Source organism: Diceros bicornis, unplaced genomic scaffold (genome assembly GCF_020826845.1).
Source record: "Diceros bicornis minor isolate mBicDic1 unplaced genomic scaffold, mDicBic1.mat.cur scaffold_67_ctg1, whole genome shotgun sequence".
Classification (NCBI taxonomy): Eukaryota; Metazoa; Chordata; class Mammalia; order Perissodactyla; family Rhinocerotidae; genus Diceros; species Diceros bicornis.
The window spans coordinates 2,378,202-2,394,521 of record NW_026691553.1 but is presented as its reverse complement, the minus strand read 5'-3'; the positions used below and the strand labels follow the sequence as shown (position 1 = coordinate 2,394,521).

General features: G+C 61.8%; 1 protein-coding gene across 1 annotated transcript; it reads left to right on the top strand.

Annotated features, from left to right (window-relative positions):
• The first annotated feature begins 5,117 nt into the window (after window positions 1–5,117).
• Window positions 5,118–12,747, top strand: TLE5 (TLE family member 5, transcriptional modulator). Its single transcript, XM_058537722.1, has 7 exons — window positions 5,118–5,215; window positions 6,317–6,414; window positions 8,575–8,638; window positions 9,821–9,865; window positions 10,267–10,329; window positions 11,487–11,561; window positions 11,648–12,747. The coding sequence occupies exons 1-7, from the start codon at window positions 5,189–5,191 to the stop codon at window positions 11,867–11,869; spliced, it is 594 nt and encodes a 197-aa protein (XP_058393705.1). The 5' UTR covers window positions 5,118–5,188; the 3' UTR covers window positions 11,870–12,747.
• Window positions 12,748–16,320: the final 3,573 nt, after the last annotated feature.

Genomic DNA, 16,320 nt, shown 5'->3' with positions numbered 1-16,320 from the left:
ACAGCAAGCCAGGCATGTTCTAGATGCAGGGGACACAGCTGTGACCAAGACACACAAAATCCACGCCTCCTGGAGCTGGCATTCTAGGAGGAAAAAACCAACAAAATAAATACGTAAGAGACGTCGGCTGTCCGATGGTGGTGAGTCCTGGGCAGGGGGGCAGCGGCCCCGGGCCGGGGGCGCGGGAAGGACGGGAGGCGGTCACGCAAGGGAAGTGTTGGACCTGTTTTTTTTATCTTAAAGTTTGAAATTTTGTTCATTAGGGAAATTGTTTCATTTGTTGTGATCTGTTCAAAGATTGCCTGATGCAAATCAAAACCACAATGAGATGCTACGTGGCATCCACTAGGATGGCTATCGTGAGTTTTGTTTTAAATGGACAATAATAAGTGTTGGCGAGGACGTGGAGAAATTGGAAGCCTTGTGCACGGCTGCTGGGAATGTGAGATGGTGCAGCCGCTGTGGAGGACAGGATGGTGGTTCCTCAGAGAGCTAAAATAGAATTACTACATGATCTATGGCAATTCCACTCCTGGGTACACACTCAAAAGAAATGAAAACATACGTCCACATCAACACTTGCATACGCGTGTTCATGGCGACACTGCTCACGGTTGTCAGAAGATGGAAACAACCCAAGTGTCCATTTGATGATGGATCCACACAGCGTGTCCACCCACACACTGGAGTATTACACAGCCGTGAAGAGGAGTGAGGCCCTGACACAGCCACACCGTGGACGGACCCTGAACACACGACGCTCAGGGAGAGAACCAGACACAGAAGGACACACGGTGTGTGAGTCCATTGATGTGAAATGTCCAGAACAGGCAGATCCGCAGACAGAACGTGGGTTCATGTTTGCCAGGGGCTGGGGCAGGAGGATGGGAATGACTGCTAATGGAGACGGGGCTTCTTTTTGAGGTGATGGGATGTTCTGGAACCAGATAGTGGTGATGGCTGCACAACATGGTGAATGTATTAAATGTCTCTAATGGTAAACTTTATGTGTATTTTACCACAATAAAAAAAAATAGATTGCATTCAGATGTGAGGTCTGGGCCAATTTTCCTCACCAAAAAAAAAAGTCTTAAAATAGTGCTTACTGTGTTGACCGAGATTTTTGGGGTCCCCTTAAATGTTAAGCCTGAAGAAAGTGTCTCACTTGAAAGTACACTCAGCCTGGTCCCAGCCCTGCCTGAATGAACCAGGGAAGTCACAATGAGGCCACACTGAGAAGGTGACATTTAAGCCAAGACTGGGAGGAGACGAAGGAATCAGCCAAGCTGGGATTTGAGGATGAGCGTTCCAGGCAGAGGGCACAGCCCGTGCAAAGGCCCTGGGGCAGGACCGGGCCTGGCGTGTTGGAGGAACAGGGAGGAGCCCGTGTGGCTGGAGCAGAGGGAGGAGGGGGAGAGAGGGAGGAGAGAGGGCAGGGAGGGGACGGGACAGGTCGTGCAGGGTCTGGTGGGCAGCAGGGAGGACGTGGGCTTCTCCCCCGAGGGAGGTGGGAGCCCTGAAGGGCTGCGCGCAGAGGAGGGAGGGGACGTAGGTCAAGTTTTAAGCCTGTCAGCTCTGCAGGGGAAGGAATTTCGTCCTCCTTGGTCACTGCTGTAAACCTCCACTAAGAAGCACCTTGGCACACAGTAGGTGCATAAACATTTACTGAGAGAATGAATGAATACTGGCTCCATGTGGGGAAGGGGGGACTCAGGTGCAGAGCAGGAAAGTCCCGGGGCCTCCAGCCACCCGGCGGGGTCGTGCCAGGCCGAGCAGGACGGCGGAGGCTCCCGCTCCAGCAGCCCCACGGGGGAGGCCCCGGGCGGCCACCTGTTTGCTCCGGCCCCGATGAATGGCCGGGCGGCCCCATCCATCAGGCACCAGGCGGTGCCTGGCTCTGCCCAGCGGCCGCGGCCCCGCGCATGTCTAAGCAGCCCGCGAGGCCGGTCCCCGATGGTGGGATCCAGGAGACACGTCCCCGCCCCGACCTGGCCCCAGCGGTGGCCCAGAGGCCCCGGGGAGAGGACAGAGCAGGACATGGAGTCGGGGACGGGTGGGGGCCGAGGGGTGTGGGGGGCAGCCACCCAGACAGGAAGAGCTCAAAAGCCCCAATTCCCCCCAAATTAATTACACCATCAAGACTGTGCCCTCCTGGGTTGGGGCTCTGGCCGTGCCTTTCCCTCCCCGGCCGTGTTCCGTTCTTTCTGCCCCCAAAAGCTCCTCCACGCACTGGGCCTGCCCCAGCCCGCCCCTTCCTAAACCCCACTTTGGGCGTGCCCCTGGTCTGCTGGCCTCCCACCTGGCCTCGTCTATTCCATGACCAGCGAGAACCTTCCACCATCTGGCCCTAGAGGCCTCTCTCTGCTGCTCTAAGCCAGGGCTTCTCAGCTGAGGGCGACTGTGTCCCCCAGGGGACACTGGCCATGTCTGGGGACATCCGTGGCTGTCAAGACTGGGGGTGCTTCTGAGCATTGAGTGGGTGGGGCTGGGGATGCTGCTCAACCCCCTACAGTGCCCAGAACTGCCCCCCACAGAGAATAATCCAGGCCAGAACGCCAAGAGTGCAGTCTCAGAAACCTGCTCTATAGCCTCCCACGGCTTCCTAGTACCCTCCAGGTCAAGTCCCCACTCCTCAGCGCTGAATGCAGGGGCCCGCACCGTCCCGGCTCCCGGCCCCCCGCAGCCAGTATCCCCCCATGCCCTGCCTTTGTGCCCCACCCGGAGGGGCAGTCTTGCTCAGCGGTCAAGGGCCCGAGGACCTGGGTTTACATCCCGGCTCTGCCACCTCCCGGCTGTGTGATTTTGGCCAAATCACTAAACCTCTGAGTGCCTTAATTTTCCCTTCTTTCCAATGGGCACAATGGCTGCACCTAAGTTAACATGGGAAAGGCAGGGCCTGGTGCATGGTGAAAACATACACAGGTGGGTTGGTTTATTATTGCTCATGGTTTGGGTCAAAATCCTGGGCTGAAAGGCCCAGCTCTGCCCCCCAACCAGTCTGTGCTAAGTGGGAGTGCTGGTCCCCAAGGGCCAATACTGGGGGGTGCCTGCCTGGATGAGGGCCAGGCGCAGACGGCCTCCCACGAGAAAGGTGTCTGGTCCCCATGGTCCGGGGGGAGGGTGGGGATGGGGACAGGGCTGGTTTCACCGACGTGAGTCTGGTGTTGCCCCACGGGGTCCTGCACTCCAGGCCCCGGCGCCTGCTTTAATGCTCTGTTGTCACCATCTCGAAATTTCTAACCACTTTTGAACAACAAGTCCTGCCATTTCATTTCAGCCCTGGGCCCTAAAATTCTGTAGCCCGCCCCATCAGGGACTCTAGGACGATTTGTGGGGTCTGCGTATTCCAGAACCCGATGGGAATACCGAAGAACTTTCCCAAACTTGTTCCTTTTTCCTTCCAGCCTCAGGACTAGGGAGACCCTGCATTTTCGAGACTCGTCTGCGGCCCCCTCAGATGCTGTCTTATTTAATATGTGGATATTTTGCGCATTATGAATTTTTGGGGGCATTCCTTTTTATTTTTTAAAATACTGCATTCAAGTATTATTTATCTTGAAGGCTTTTTGCTCTGGGGGGAGACTTAAAATTTTGCTTATTTATGTCACCCTAGTCCCGGCCCCTCATGTGCCCAGGAAAGGGGACCGGGGTCCTAACCATTTTACAGATGGGAGAAGCAAGGGCCCAGAGAAGTTAGACACATCCAGGGAGGCAAGCTGCACAGACGATGACGAGGAGAATTCAGACTGCGGTTAGCACGTGCCAGGGGTTGATGGGCATTATTTCAACAGCTTCTCTGAGGTCTGTCCTCCACGTGGCCGCGAGCAGATCCCATCAAAATCTGAGTCAGAGCCGCCCCTCCTCTGCCCACAGCCCTCCAGTGCCCCACCTCTCTCAGGGGAAAAGCCCGAGTCCTCCCCTCGGCCCACCAGGCCCTGCACCATCTGCCCTGGTCCTGTCACCAGCTACAGAATTTGCAGGGCCCAATGCAAAACGAAACTATCAGGCCCCTCCTTCAAAAATTATTAGGAATTTCCAGACCACAACAGTAGATCATTAACCCAAGCGCAGGCCCTTCTGGGAGCCGGGCCCCTGTGCGAATGCGTCAAGCTGCTGGCCCTGCCTCCCTGCCCTGGTTTCCTCCTATGGTCCCCCGGTGCCAGGCACAGTGCTGCCTCAGGGCCTTTGCACTTGCTGCTTCTGCCTCCCTGAACGAGCCTCCACGCCGGCAGACCTCCACCAGCTCCCTCTCTCAGCTTCCGGTCCTCTCTGCTTCAAGGAGGGCCTCTCTGCCTCCCTCTGTTTGAAATCGCACCTACCTGGCCCTGCTCTCTGCCTTATTTTCTCCATAGCTGTTACCACCATCTGACCCGCCAGGGACTTGGCTGGTGTCTTCGTGTGTGTTCGTCTCTAGCGTGCCCCATGTCGTCTCCCCCAGAGTAAAGACGTTGTCTCCACCCCCCGCCCTGGCCCCCACGCCCTGGAGCAGGGCCTGGCACACAGTAGGCGCTCAATGAACGCGTGGGGAAGGCACGGCCCCCAGGAGGCCGGCGGTACCGCCGCCGCCTTGCTTCCGAGGAGGAAACCGAGGCTCGAGAGAGCAGCCGGCGAGCCGAGGCTGCAGAGCGTGTCCCTGGCACGCGTCCAGGTCGCGCCATGACAGCCGGCCGTGGCGAGGGGGCGGCGGGCCCCTTTCCTTGACAGATGGGGAAACCGAGGCCCCCGCGGCCGCCAGGGCCACCGGGGCCGCCGGGCGGGGGGGGCGGGCGCGCGCCGTGCCCAAGGTCACCGCGCCGGGCGAGGGGCGGCCCGGGGGAGGGGCTCGGCGGGCCTCCCCGGGCGCGCGCCCCCCTCGGCGGCGCGCACGGGGCCCGGGCGGCGGCGGCGGCAGGTGGAGCGGGAGCCTCCGCGCAGCCGAGGCCGCGGCCCCGCCGGCGGCGCCGCCATTAGACAATAGGAGCGGCGGGGAGGGCGCCGGGCGCGCAGGAAGCGGGGCCCGGGGCGCGCCGGGGCCGGGCGCGCGGGGAGGGGGCGCAGGAAGCGGGCGAGGCCGGGCGCGGGAGGCGGCGGCGGGGCCCCGGGAGCTGCCGATCGGCGCCGGGACAAAGGCGCGGCCGCCCGGCGCCCCGAGCCGCCCGAGCCGGGGCGCACAGCCGGGGCGCAGCCCGCGCCCCCCGCCGCGACTGACATGATGTTTCCACAAAGCAGGCATTCGGTAAGCGGGGCCCGCCGGGGCCGCTCGGGGCCCGCGCCCCCCCCCAGGTCGGGGCCCGGCACCCCCCTCCAGCTCCAGGCCGTGCGCCCCCCCCCAGATCCGGGCCCGGCGCCCCCCCCAGGTCCCGCGTCCGGCACCCCCAGTTCCCAGCCCGGCCATTTCCCCCCCAGGTCCGGGCCTTGTGCCCCCCTAGATCCGGGCCTGGCACCCCCAGTTTCCAGCCCGGCCATTTCCCCCCCAGGTCCGGGCCCTGTGCGCCCCTAGATCCGGGCCCGGCGCCTCCCCCCAACTCCTGGGCCCTGTCCCTTCCAGCTCCAGGCCCAGCGCTGCTCCCCCCCCAGCTCCCAGGGCTCCCCCACCACGCAGCTCCCAGTCCCCCTCCCAGCTTCCGGGCCCGGAGTCCCCCCCCCCAGCTCCCTGGCCGGGTCCCCTCCAGCTCCCGGCCCTGCGCCCCCGCCCCGCAGCCCCTGGGCCCTGCGCCCCCCCACGGAGCCCGGCAGGGCCTGAGCGGCCTTGGCGTCGGGCCTGGGGCGCCCCTAACGCAGGGGCTGCTCTCGGTGCCCGGGAGTGAGGGGAGATCCGAGACGCACCCCTCCCGGAAGGGCCCGGAGGAGGGGTGCCGGGAATCGGGGGGCCCCCCAGGAGATTTGGGGCGCTGAGAGGGGCCCCTCCCCCAACGGGACTTTGCAGGGAGGCCTCGCTCCCTGCCAGCTTGGGGAGGGGGCTCCCCGGGACGCGTCCCCACCGCCCTCCCAGAGGCAGTCGGGGCGCTCAATGTGCGCCCCCCTCCCTGCGCTTTGGAGGGGCGGTAGAGGGCGCACCCTGGGTCCCCGAGGGCGGGCCTTCAGCGCACCCCCCAGCCCGGGGGTGGCGGGGACAAGGCGGCTCCGGGGCGCGCCCACCCCCTGGCTTCCCTCGGGAGAGGCAGGGCAGGAAGCGAGGGCGGGGGCGCGCCGGGGGCTGTAAACACCGGCCCGGGAAGTGGGGCGCGGGGGGCGGGGGCGCTGCAGCTGGGCCTGCCGGGCCTCAGGGCCGCCCGGGAGGGAGCCCCCCCGCCCCCCGCCCGGCCCTGACCCTGACCCGGCCGCCCCCTCCCCGCAGGGCTCGTCGCACCTACCCCAGCAACTCAAATTCACCACCTCGGACTCCTGCGACCGCATCAAGGACGAGTTCCAGCTGCTGCAGGCCCAGTACCACAGGTGAGGAGGGCGCCCCCGCGCAGGCGCAGCACCGCGGCCTGGGGCGAGGTCGTGGCCCCTGCTGTATACATCCTGAGCACTGGACCAAGAGTAAACTCACTTCCTCTTCCCAACAGTCCCATTTCACAGATGGGAAAATTGAGGCGCAGAAAGTTAAATCATTTGCCCGAGACTCGTGGCTTCAGAGCCCCCCTCCCACCCCCATCCCTACTGGATAACAGACCTCCCAATAACTGTCGGGGGTCCCTCCACCCGCCCACCCCCCCAAAAAAGAATTCTGTAGCCTGCTATACGTCTCTCTGCTAGTTTTGCAGAAAGCGTCCCGGCAGCCAACAGATTCTCGAAGGTGCTTCTCCCTCCAGAATGGAATCTGCTGACCTGTCTGCAGGGCCTGCCCTCTGCCCCATCTGAGGGGAAGGAGCTATTGTTATCTCCATTTTCCGCCTGAGAAACTGAAGCCCAGAGAGGTTAGGGATTTCCCGGGGACGCACAGCAAGCAAGTGGCGGAACTGAGAGTTGCACCCGATCTCTCTGGGTTGAAGAAGGCCTGGGGGGGCGTCCAAGGCCTCTCTGGACCTCAGTTTACCCACACACAAGTGTTCTTTGAAGGATGCTGGGTTTCCTCGAAGAAAAAAGGGAGAATAGTGAGTTTTTCGGTTTTTTTACAAACATCCAGCCTCTTGGAGGTGCTTCTTAGACTCCTCATGTGCTAAATACTGAACAGACATCCTCTCGTTTAAATCTTTCTTGTTGTCCCATAATCGTGCCCATTTTAAAGGTGGGGAAACTGAGGCACGGGCAGTTGGAAGGCAGGCCCCAGGAATTTGTTCTGGTCTGCGATGTGCAGGGGTCTGGTTGGCCTTTCCGAGCCCCTCCAAGGGGTCCTCCGCTCCCCGACCCCGGCCCTGCCCCCCGCACAGTGACCGTGGGGTGGTCCAGTCGCAGACACCGAGCGTCATATTGCTGCCACAGTGCTGTGTGACCTCGGGGGGGCCAGAGCCCCTCTCTGTGCTTTGGGGTCTCCGTGCACTGGACCCGCACTTCCCTCTATCCAGTGAGGGGCCCTGGCACGTTGGGGGCACACACCAGATCTGCCAGGAATCCAGAGTCTGGGATGAGATTGCGATTTTCTTTTTTTTTAAGTGGGGTTAACAAATGCGCATTTTTAAAGCAAATTAGAGAAAATAAACTCGTGGAGGCCACGGCGACCCCAGCTGCTGTCCAAGTCCCGGTCAGTCTGGTGGAGTGAAGCGCCAGGCTCCTGGGGTGACCATACGATCACCAAGCACTCATTAGATGCTTAGTGTATGCCAGGCGTCGTCCTAAGAGCGTTTCTGGTCTTAATCCGTGTCATCCTTGCCAGCCCACCCCGGGAGGTGGGTACTTAACAGACGCAAAGATTGAGGCCCAGAGGGGTAGAGACGTTGGCCCAGAGTCACACAGCATCGAAGGAACACGGCGGCGTTGAACCCAGTCCGGCAGCCTTGAGTCTGTGCTGTCGGCTCCCCCTTGGGGGGCTTCGAGAAATGCCCGCAGCTCGTCCTTACTGGGGGAGGCCGGGGTCACCATCCATTACCCAGCAGTGGAACTTGCACCTCCTCATGAAATCAAAGCCCACGGCAGGGGGGGGCCTGGACCACCTTGGGGATTCCTCGGTGAGTCCACCCCAGAGCCCTCCAGCCGGCCCCCGGCCTCTCAGCCCCTCTGCGGTCTCGGCCTGTTCCTCTCTTGCTGGAGACTTTTCCCCAGTGGCTGAGAGTGTGGCCTCTGAAGCCAGCTTCCCGGCTGTGTGACCTGGAGACAGTTCCTCACCCTCTCTGGGCATCCACTGCGTTATCTGCTAAATGAGCGTGATGCTAACAGGACCGACCTCAGGGGGATTCGGGATGGGTAAAGGTTCTCTGAATCCCCCTCTGACCAAGAGTCGGGGTTTTCGCTCTGACTTCTGTTATTTTTATTATCGTCGTCGTCGTTCTCCACCACCCGACCTGCGAGGCTGGTTTCGTAATTCCCGTCATACCTGGGGAACCTGGGGGTCTCTATGCCCGCCCCATCCTCACAGAGGAGGGCGTGTGTGTCCCCCATCGAAGTTCGGGGTTCCCCTGCGCCTCGGGGGGACCTCAGCCCAGCGCCCGCCCCCTCCCCCCTCTCCCTCTTCAGCCTGAAGCTCGAATGTGACAAACTGGCCAGTGAGAAGTCGGAGATGCAGCGTCATTACGTGATGGTAAGCGGCCCCGGGTGGGGGGACGGGCGTGGGGGACCCCGGACCCTCCTCCCTGCCAGCACCCCGGCCTCCTCCTCCGGGAAGCGGGAGGAGTCAGGGTCTGCTCTCCATCCCGCGGCCCCTGGAGCCCGGCTGCGTCCGCCTCGCTGGCCTGGCTGGCGGCCCGGGAGGTGGCGGAGGTGCCAAGCCACCGGGTTGCAGCCCGAGCCTGCCAGGTCCCCCGGCTGGCCTTGGCAGCCGAGGAGGCGGCTGTGGGAGCCAGAGCCAGGAACTGACGTGGGGGAGCAGCCGGATCCCCCCCACCCCGGGCGTCCGGCCGCTTAACCCCTCCTCGCCCGGGGAGGCGGACTCCTGGGGGTGACGCCCTTTGGGGTTCGTGGGGGGCAGGGGGTGACACTGCCTTCTCTGGCCTGACATTTGAGACCCTGTCGGAATCACTTGCTCGGTTTTATACCCACCAGGTGGCGATTTTGGCCTCAAAAACCCCTGCTTTGGTCCAGCCAGAGCCCCACTTTCCCAGGCCATGGGGAAGGAAGAGCCAGACTCTGCCCCTTGCGGCCCCAGAAGGATGGGGCTGGGGCAGAGAGAGGGCCCCGGGATTGGGGGGCCCTGAGGGGAAAAGGCTACCTGAGGAAGGCTGCATGGAGAGTGGGGCACTGCAGCTGGGGTCTTGATGAACCAGTAGGAGTTTTCTGGGCAGAGAAAGGGAAACCATGCAAGGGCCTGGAACGAACTTGGCTCCCCCCCTCCCCGGTGATGGGGAGCCATGGCACCGTTTAGAGCAGGGGAGGGGCAGGGTCAGATCTAGGGCGTCGGGAGGGGGGCTGCCTGCCTGGGAGCCCAAGCCAGCAAGCTTTGTTTATCCTCGATTATTTATATCCAGGAAGGCAAACTTCCCTGGAGTCTGGGGCCACCCGCAGACAAGACACATAAAGATAAGAGATTAGGAGCCTTGGAATGTGTGTGTGTTGCTGGGGGGGGTGGTAATTATTTCAGAAGCCAGAGGGCCCGGCTGGGGCCCTGAAGCTCCTCCTACAGGTTCCCCACCAGGCACGTGGGCCCGGTCCCCGGGGCGGGTGCCCCCTGCTGTTTCTCTCCCGCCCGCCGTCTCCCCCATGTCTGTCTCTGGAGCCCCCATCTTTGCCCGCCCCCATTCCTCCCTCTCTGTCCCCCCCCCCGCAGTACTATGAGATGTCCTACGGCCTGAACATCGAGATGCACAAGCAGGTAAGCCCCCCACTCCTCCTCTGCTCCCCCAGCAGGTAGGGCGCCCCCTGGCCGAGCACCAGGTCCGCCCCGGGACCTGCCACCCCCCCGTCGTCCCCCTGTGACAGCGCGGGGCAGGCCCGCCATGCGCCCCCCGCCCGGGTTGCCCTGCGCCCCCCAGCCTGGCTCCTGCCCTCCGGGCCTGGACGAGGCCAGTATCTGGGGTGTCACAGAATAACGCTGCCCACTGCCCCCACCGCTTCCTCCCACCCACACCCCCCGAGTGGCCCTGTGCCTGCGCTCCTAGCCAGCCTGGGACCCCGCGACTGGGTGCCCGCGGGCCTGCTGTGGGGGCCCCCCCGGGGCTGGTCTGCACCTGCCCCGTGCCCGCCCCCCGGGACTGAAGCGTCCGTCTGTTCCAGGCTGAAATCGTCAAGAGGCTGAACGGCATCTGTGCCCAGGTTCTCCCGTACCTCTCCCAGGAGGTGAGCGCCCCAGGGCGAGGGGTAGGGACCATGCACTTGTTCCCCGCTGCAGCCAGCAGGCGGGGCGCCCCAGGGCGGTGGAGGGAGGGGCGTCACCCTGCCGTGGAATTCCCAGCCTGGGTGACTCACTTCACCGGTAAAAATGTCAGATCCGCCCAGGGCCGCCCCGAGAAGTGTTTTTCCCCGTCGTCTTCTGCTGCCTACCCTCTTGAGGTTCACCCGCAGGGCCCTGTGCCACTTCAGGCCTCGTGTAAGGGGGCGCGTGTGTGGGGTGTGCAGACAGACACACGCAGTGCACACACACAGGCACCCATGGCCGTGCACGCATGCGTGCACACACACCCCCAGGGGAACCGGGCCCCTGGCTCTTCCTCTTGTGCTTTCTCGGGTTCTCAAGACTCCGGGTTTGAGGCTGGCTCCACCACCGCCCCCCTCAAGGCCGTGTAGGGCCCAGCTCCTGCTGTCTGCCAGGTTTACTGTTGATAATTCGTCACTTCCTCTTTAATCCCTGCCCGTATCTCGGTGTCCTCCGGGTGCCAGGCATGCCCCACGACAATTCCAGAAGGACACCAGGAAAGCCCCAGAGAAGGGGGCATTTGGGGGCCTGCAGGTCTAGACTTGTGCTTCCCTTTCATGGTGGGCTTCCTGGTAGCCAAGGCAAAAAGGGAGATGGGCAGATTTTAGCAGCTGATGGCAGCAGAGCCAGACTTTCAGGGAGGGCTGTGAGGAGGCGAGAGAATGCGCTGAATGAACCTGGACTCATGCCCCAGCCCTGCCAGAATTCGCTGGGTCTAGAAGGAGGGGAGCTGAGATCAGCAGATCTCAGAGCACAGTCTCTGAGTTCTTGGGATCAGGACTTCCCTGTAGGGTTGGCCAGGTTGTGCACTGCACTTTCACTTCTGTGCACATGGTATCAGATAGGTCATGACTCAGGGTTTCTCCCGACTCCCCCAAAGGCCTCTTCCACCAGCCGTTTTGGGTCCTTTATGCACCTCTATTGGTCCCCATTTTCCAGATGAAGAGACTGAGGTTTGGTGAAAGAATCAACTGCAGAGAGGGGGGCTTTCTGTGGGGGGGGGCGGGGGCTCTGTGCCGCAAATCCCCACCGAGATCCCGGCGCCTCACGTGACTCCTCTCTCCTCCCCATCCCCTTCCAGCACCAGCAGCAGGTCCTGGGAGCCATCGAGAGGGCCAAGCAAGTCACGGCCCCGGAGCTCAACTCCATCATCCGAGTACGTCCGGGGTGGCGGCGGGTGGGCGCGCAGGGGTGAGGTGGGGGCGCTCCAGGCGGCTGACACCCCCTCCCTCTGCCCTGCAGCAGCAGCTCCAAGCCCACCAGCTGTCCCAGCTGCAGGCTCTGGCCCTGCCCCTGACCCCGCTGCCCGTGGGGCTGCAGCCGCCCTCGCTGCCAGCGGTCAGCGCGGGCACCGGGCTGCTCTCGCTGTCTGCGCTGGGCTCGCAGGCCCACCTCTCCAAGGAAGACAAGAACGGGCATGACGGGGACACCCACCAGGAGGACGACGGGGAGAAGTCGGATTAGGGGGCGGCGGGGATGGGGAGGGCGGGGGGACAGAGGGGAGGCGGAGAGAGGAAGCTGGGGTGCCAGACACAGTATCTCTGGAGATGGGCTCGACTCCCGTAGAATTTATGGCCCCAGCCCTGCTTGGGTGCCACCCCCTGGCTTTGCTCCTGCCCCTGATCCCGGCCTCCCTCCTCCTCCTCCTGATCCCCCCACCACCACTCCCCTGCAGCCAGAATGGGTATATACCTGCGCATACCACAGATGGGGCAAGCTGAGGCCTGGAGGTACAAATGGGAGGCCAGCTCAGGAGGGAGCAAGACCTCAAGAAATCCAACACCCCCCGCACTCCCCGCCCCCGTTTGGCACACGTGTAACTGACAGTTGCCCGCCGGGCCCCCTCAGGGCACACCCCCCAGCCTCCCCCTACCCCGGCACTGCATGCAAAGATGCTAGCTGCCCCCTCCCGCCCTGGGCACCCCGAGTCTCCCCCTCCCCTCCACCCACGCACCCCCTGCCGCTAGTTTCAGAATGCACCCCCACCTGGGCCTCTCCCCTCGCCCACAGAAGAGGGGGCCGCGGGAAGTGAGTGGGGCGGGGGTCTCAGAATTCCCTTTCTCCCCTTCCCCAATAAAGATGAGGGTACTCAAGTTGTCTTGGTTATTCTTTTTTTTTTCTTTTTTCCAGTACACTAGCTTGTCTTTGAAGAAGGGGGATATTAAAAAAAAAGACAGAAAAATGTTTAAAAAAAAAAAGCAACTCCCACACCTGTGTCTGTATATAGCCTTTTAGACTGTCGGCTTCTGTGTGTTCCTCGTTTGATCTCTGCGGAGAGAAGTGAAATGCTGTATCGAGGGTGGGCTTAGCTGTGCCTTTCAAATAAAGATGTGAGAAGGTTGGTTGCCGTGTTCCTGCCTCTGTGTTGCGGCTGCCCGAGGGGGGCCCCCTTCCCCCGGGAGGAGGGGGCTTCCTTCATGTCTGAGCCCCCCTCCTCCCTTCCAGGACGGGATATGGAGGGTCTGAGGCGAGTCTGGCTTTAAGTGTAGTCTTATCTCCAGAACTGGATGCATAGACCAGAGAGGGTCAGCAGGAGGCTATAGGTCACACAGCACGACCTGGGTGCTTGAGGTCTAGCTAGCTATTTAGACAGGTGGGTGAAGGGGCTCAAAAAAGCTAAGGGTCACTGAGCTGAGCCCCAGGCCAGGGGCCTCCTAAGTTGTATTCTTTTCCCTTGAAGACAGAAGATGTGGAGACAGCAGAATCCAACCCCTCTGCACACACACAGACCCTTGTCCCAGATGAGACAACGCAGACCCCCAGCTGAACCTCAATCCTCCAAGGAACCAGTTGAAAGGCCCCCACCATCACCCACGCACCCCAGCTGGAAGACCCCAGGGGAGCCAGATTCCCTCAGTGCATCTGGCCCTGGGCCCAGCGGGCCTCAGGCTGGCCACCCAGGATGTGGGGCTGGCATGGGGGGGCCATCCTGACTTGGCAAGATCTCTGCCAGGGCTGCGTGGCACAGAAATTCCACGGTCGGAGCTGGGACACCCAGGGGACTTTGAAGTCCAAGAAGTTCTCACCCGTCTCCCCAGTGCAGTGGGTTCCCACGGGGGAACAAGGGCAGAGAGGGAAGGAGGGAGGGAGGGAAGGAGGGAGAGGGTGATGGTGGGACTGCTGACCTGAAGGAAAACGTCTCCTGTCCCCAGGGAGAGAAAGAGGAGACGGAGGGGACTGGAGTGGTCACTACCAGCCTCCTGCTGGGTCCCGCCCCTCCCGCACTGCAGCCAAAGCACCTCCCCAGATACCAGTGCGATGGCGTCACTAGCTCCTCAACATTTATCCTTGTGTTCAAAACCCGAACTCAGCTATGCCACCTGGGGAGTGTAAATTGTTGCACCTACTTCAGAAGGCTGTTTGGCACCCAGCAGTCCCCCTCCTGTGTCCATCCCCCGAAAGAAATGCCACTTGAGTCTCCCAAAAAGGCATGAACAAGAGCGTTCAGAGGCACTGTAGTTAGTCATCATTGCCCCAGACTGCAAACTGCCAATCGTCCATCAGCCACAGGACTGATAAGTTGTGGCCTAGTTGTGTGGTGGAATACTACACAGCCATGAAAAAGAACGGACTCAACGCCAGGCATCTCACACACACATAATGTTGAACAAAAGAGTAAATACTGGGTGATTCCATTTACATGAAGAACAAAAACAGGCCCAAGTGACCTATAGTGTCAGATGTCATAGGTTTACCCTCAGGAGTGGGGGAGGGGCGGAGGGGACTTCTAACATGGCTGGTCGTATTTCCCTTCTTAACTTGGGGGCTGATTACACGAGTGTGTTCACTTTCTGATAATTCATAGAATTGTTCACTTAGAATCTGCGCTCTTCCGTCTGTGTGTTATATTTCATTTTTTTTAATTATAAAAAATCGACTATCTTTGGCTCCTATGGCTCTGGGAATAAATCCTAAGTTCTTCACCAAGGCCCAGGAGACCCTGCAGGGCAGGTCCTGCTACCCATCCCTCCAATCATTCCTACTCAGCAGGCTGCAGCCAGGGTGAAACATCTTGCTGTTTCTTGCCTGGAGGGCTTTGCACATGCTGTTCCCTCTGCCTGGAACAGTGTTCTCTCTCTCTCTCTCTCTCTCTCTCTCTCTCTCTCTCTCTCTCTCTCTTTTTCCCCCTGTCCCTTTCCTTGTTCTAATCCTCCAAGACTCCCCAGAAGTCGATTTTCTGAAGCCTCCCCTGACCCTACCCCAAAGCAGGGTTCTGCACACACGACCCCCAACCCCCACCCCCATCTGCACAAATAGCAGATATTATTATGTGCTGCATCATGGCTGTTCCAGGCACGGGGTCTCCAGCGTGGGTTTAAATCCTGGTTCTTCCTCCACAGCTGGGTGATCTAGGCAAGTGGCTTGGCCCCTCTGGGTCTTGGGTTCCTCATCTATAAAATGGGTATAATCACAGAACCGACCCTTGTTATGCAGACCGTATTATTAGCCCGTGGAACGCAGAGCCTGGCACACGCGCTCACTTATCGAGACCCCGCCAGGAGCCCAGGGCCACGGCAGGGAACCAAGCAGACAGCTCCCCGCCCTCGTGGTTGGGTGGACAGAGAAATGAGGAAAATACAGAATGTGTCGGGTAGGGGGGGGTTGTTGATAGAGACCCAAGGCAGAGACGGATGAGGAGTCAGTTCTTTATTTATTTTTTTTTTTTTTTGAAATTTGCACATGGAAGCAACTCGATACACGGCCGCGAATTGGTTGCCGGCAAGCCCCGGCTCTGCAGGGGTCTGATCCCGGTTTCTGGGAATTAGCAGAGAGCCTGCGAGGCCTCCCGGGCTGTCAGCTGATGTTGTTATTATTCTTACTGATGCTGCTGGCGGATGCAGGGCGCCGTGGGGGTGGTGCGGGTGGTGGGGGGGGGGCACTGAACCCGGCAGCCCCACCCGGGGGGGTCTTCTCCAAGAAGGGGGCAGGTCTGGGACCTCGGGGTCCCCCTCTGGCCTGGTGCCCCGACCCCACCCCGCGGGGCTGGGTTCCCCCCGGAGGAGGGGACAGTTGGGGGATCCAGGAGCCCGCAGGGGCGGGGGGAGGGGGGCCCAGGGCGCTCAGAGCCCCCTCCCCGCGGCCCCCCCTCCCCCTGCCCGCGCTTAACGACCACAGCCCGGGACCTGGGCTAATGATGCGCTAATGGGCCCCCGCCTAATGAGGCGGGAGGACGGGGGAGGGGTGGGGGAGGGGAGGAGGGGGAGGGGGAGTGGAGGGGAGGAGAGGATGGGGGAGAGTGGAGGGAGGGGGGAGAGTGGAGGGAGGGCGGAGAGAGGAGGGGGGAGGGAGACCAGCGAGGGGCGAAGGGGGAGGGGAGAGAGTAGGAGGAGGAGAGAGAGAAGGGGGGATGGAGGGGGATGGGGATGGGGGAGGGAAGGACTGTAGAGGGGAGGGGGCAGGGAGGGGAGGGGGCTCGGGACCTGGGGAGGGGTTCAGGGAGAAGGAGGGGGAGGGGAGCCGCTCCCAGCGCCGCGGGCGGGGACCTGAGGGGAGGGGAGCCGCGGGGAGGGGGGAACCACCCCTTCTGACTACCCCGGCCCCCCTCAGACCCTGTCCCTCCTGGGAGTCCCTCCCCCGCCCTCCCCGCTCCCAGCCCCTCCAGCTTTCTACGGGTCCTGCAGCAGGGGGTCTCTGTGCATCAAGGGTATACTTCTGTCCTGGCTCTCTGTGTGCCTCGACTTCCCCATCCGTACAGTGGTTCCAGTGTCCTCAGTGTTAGGAATCCCGCGGGCCCCTGTGTCTTGAGACTGACCCAGACCCTGTCCCCACACACCCCTCCCGCACCCCGGGGGACTCCTGGAAACCCAGACACCCCAGCCTCCCGGAGCCAGCCTCCCTCCTGCTCGGAGCTTGGCCTCCTGGGCTCAGCAAGAGTGGGAGGACTTAGGGATCCCCACCCCCGGGGGAAAAACACT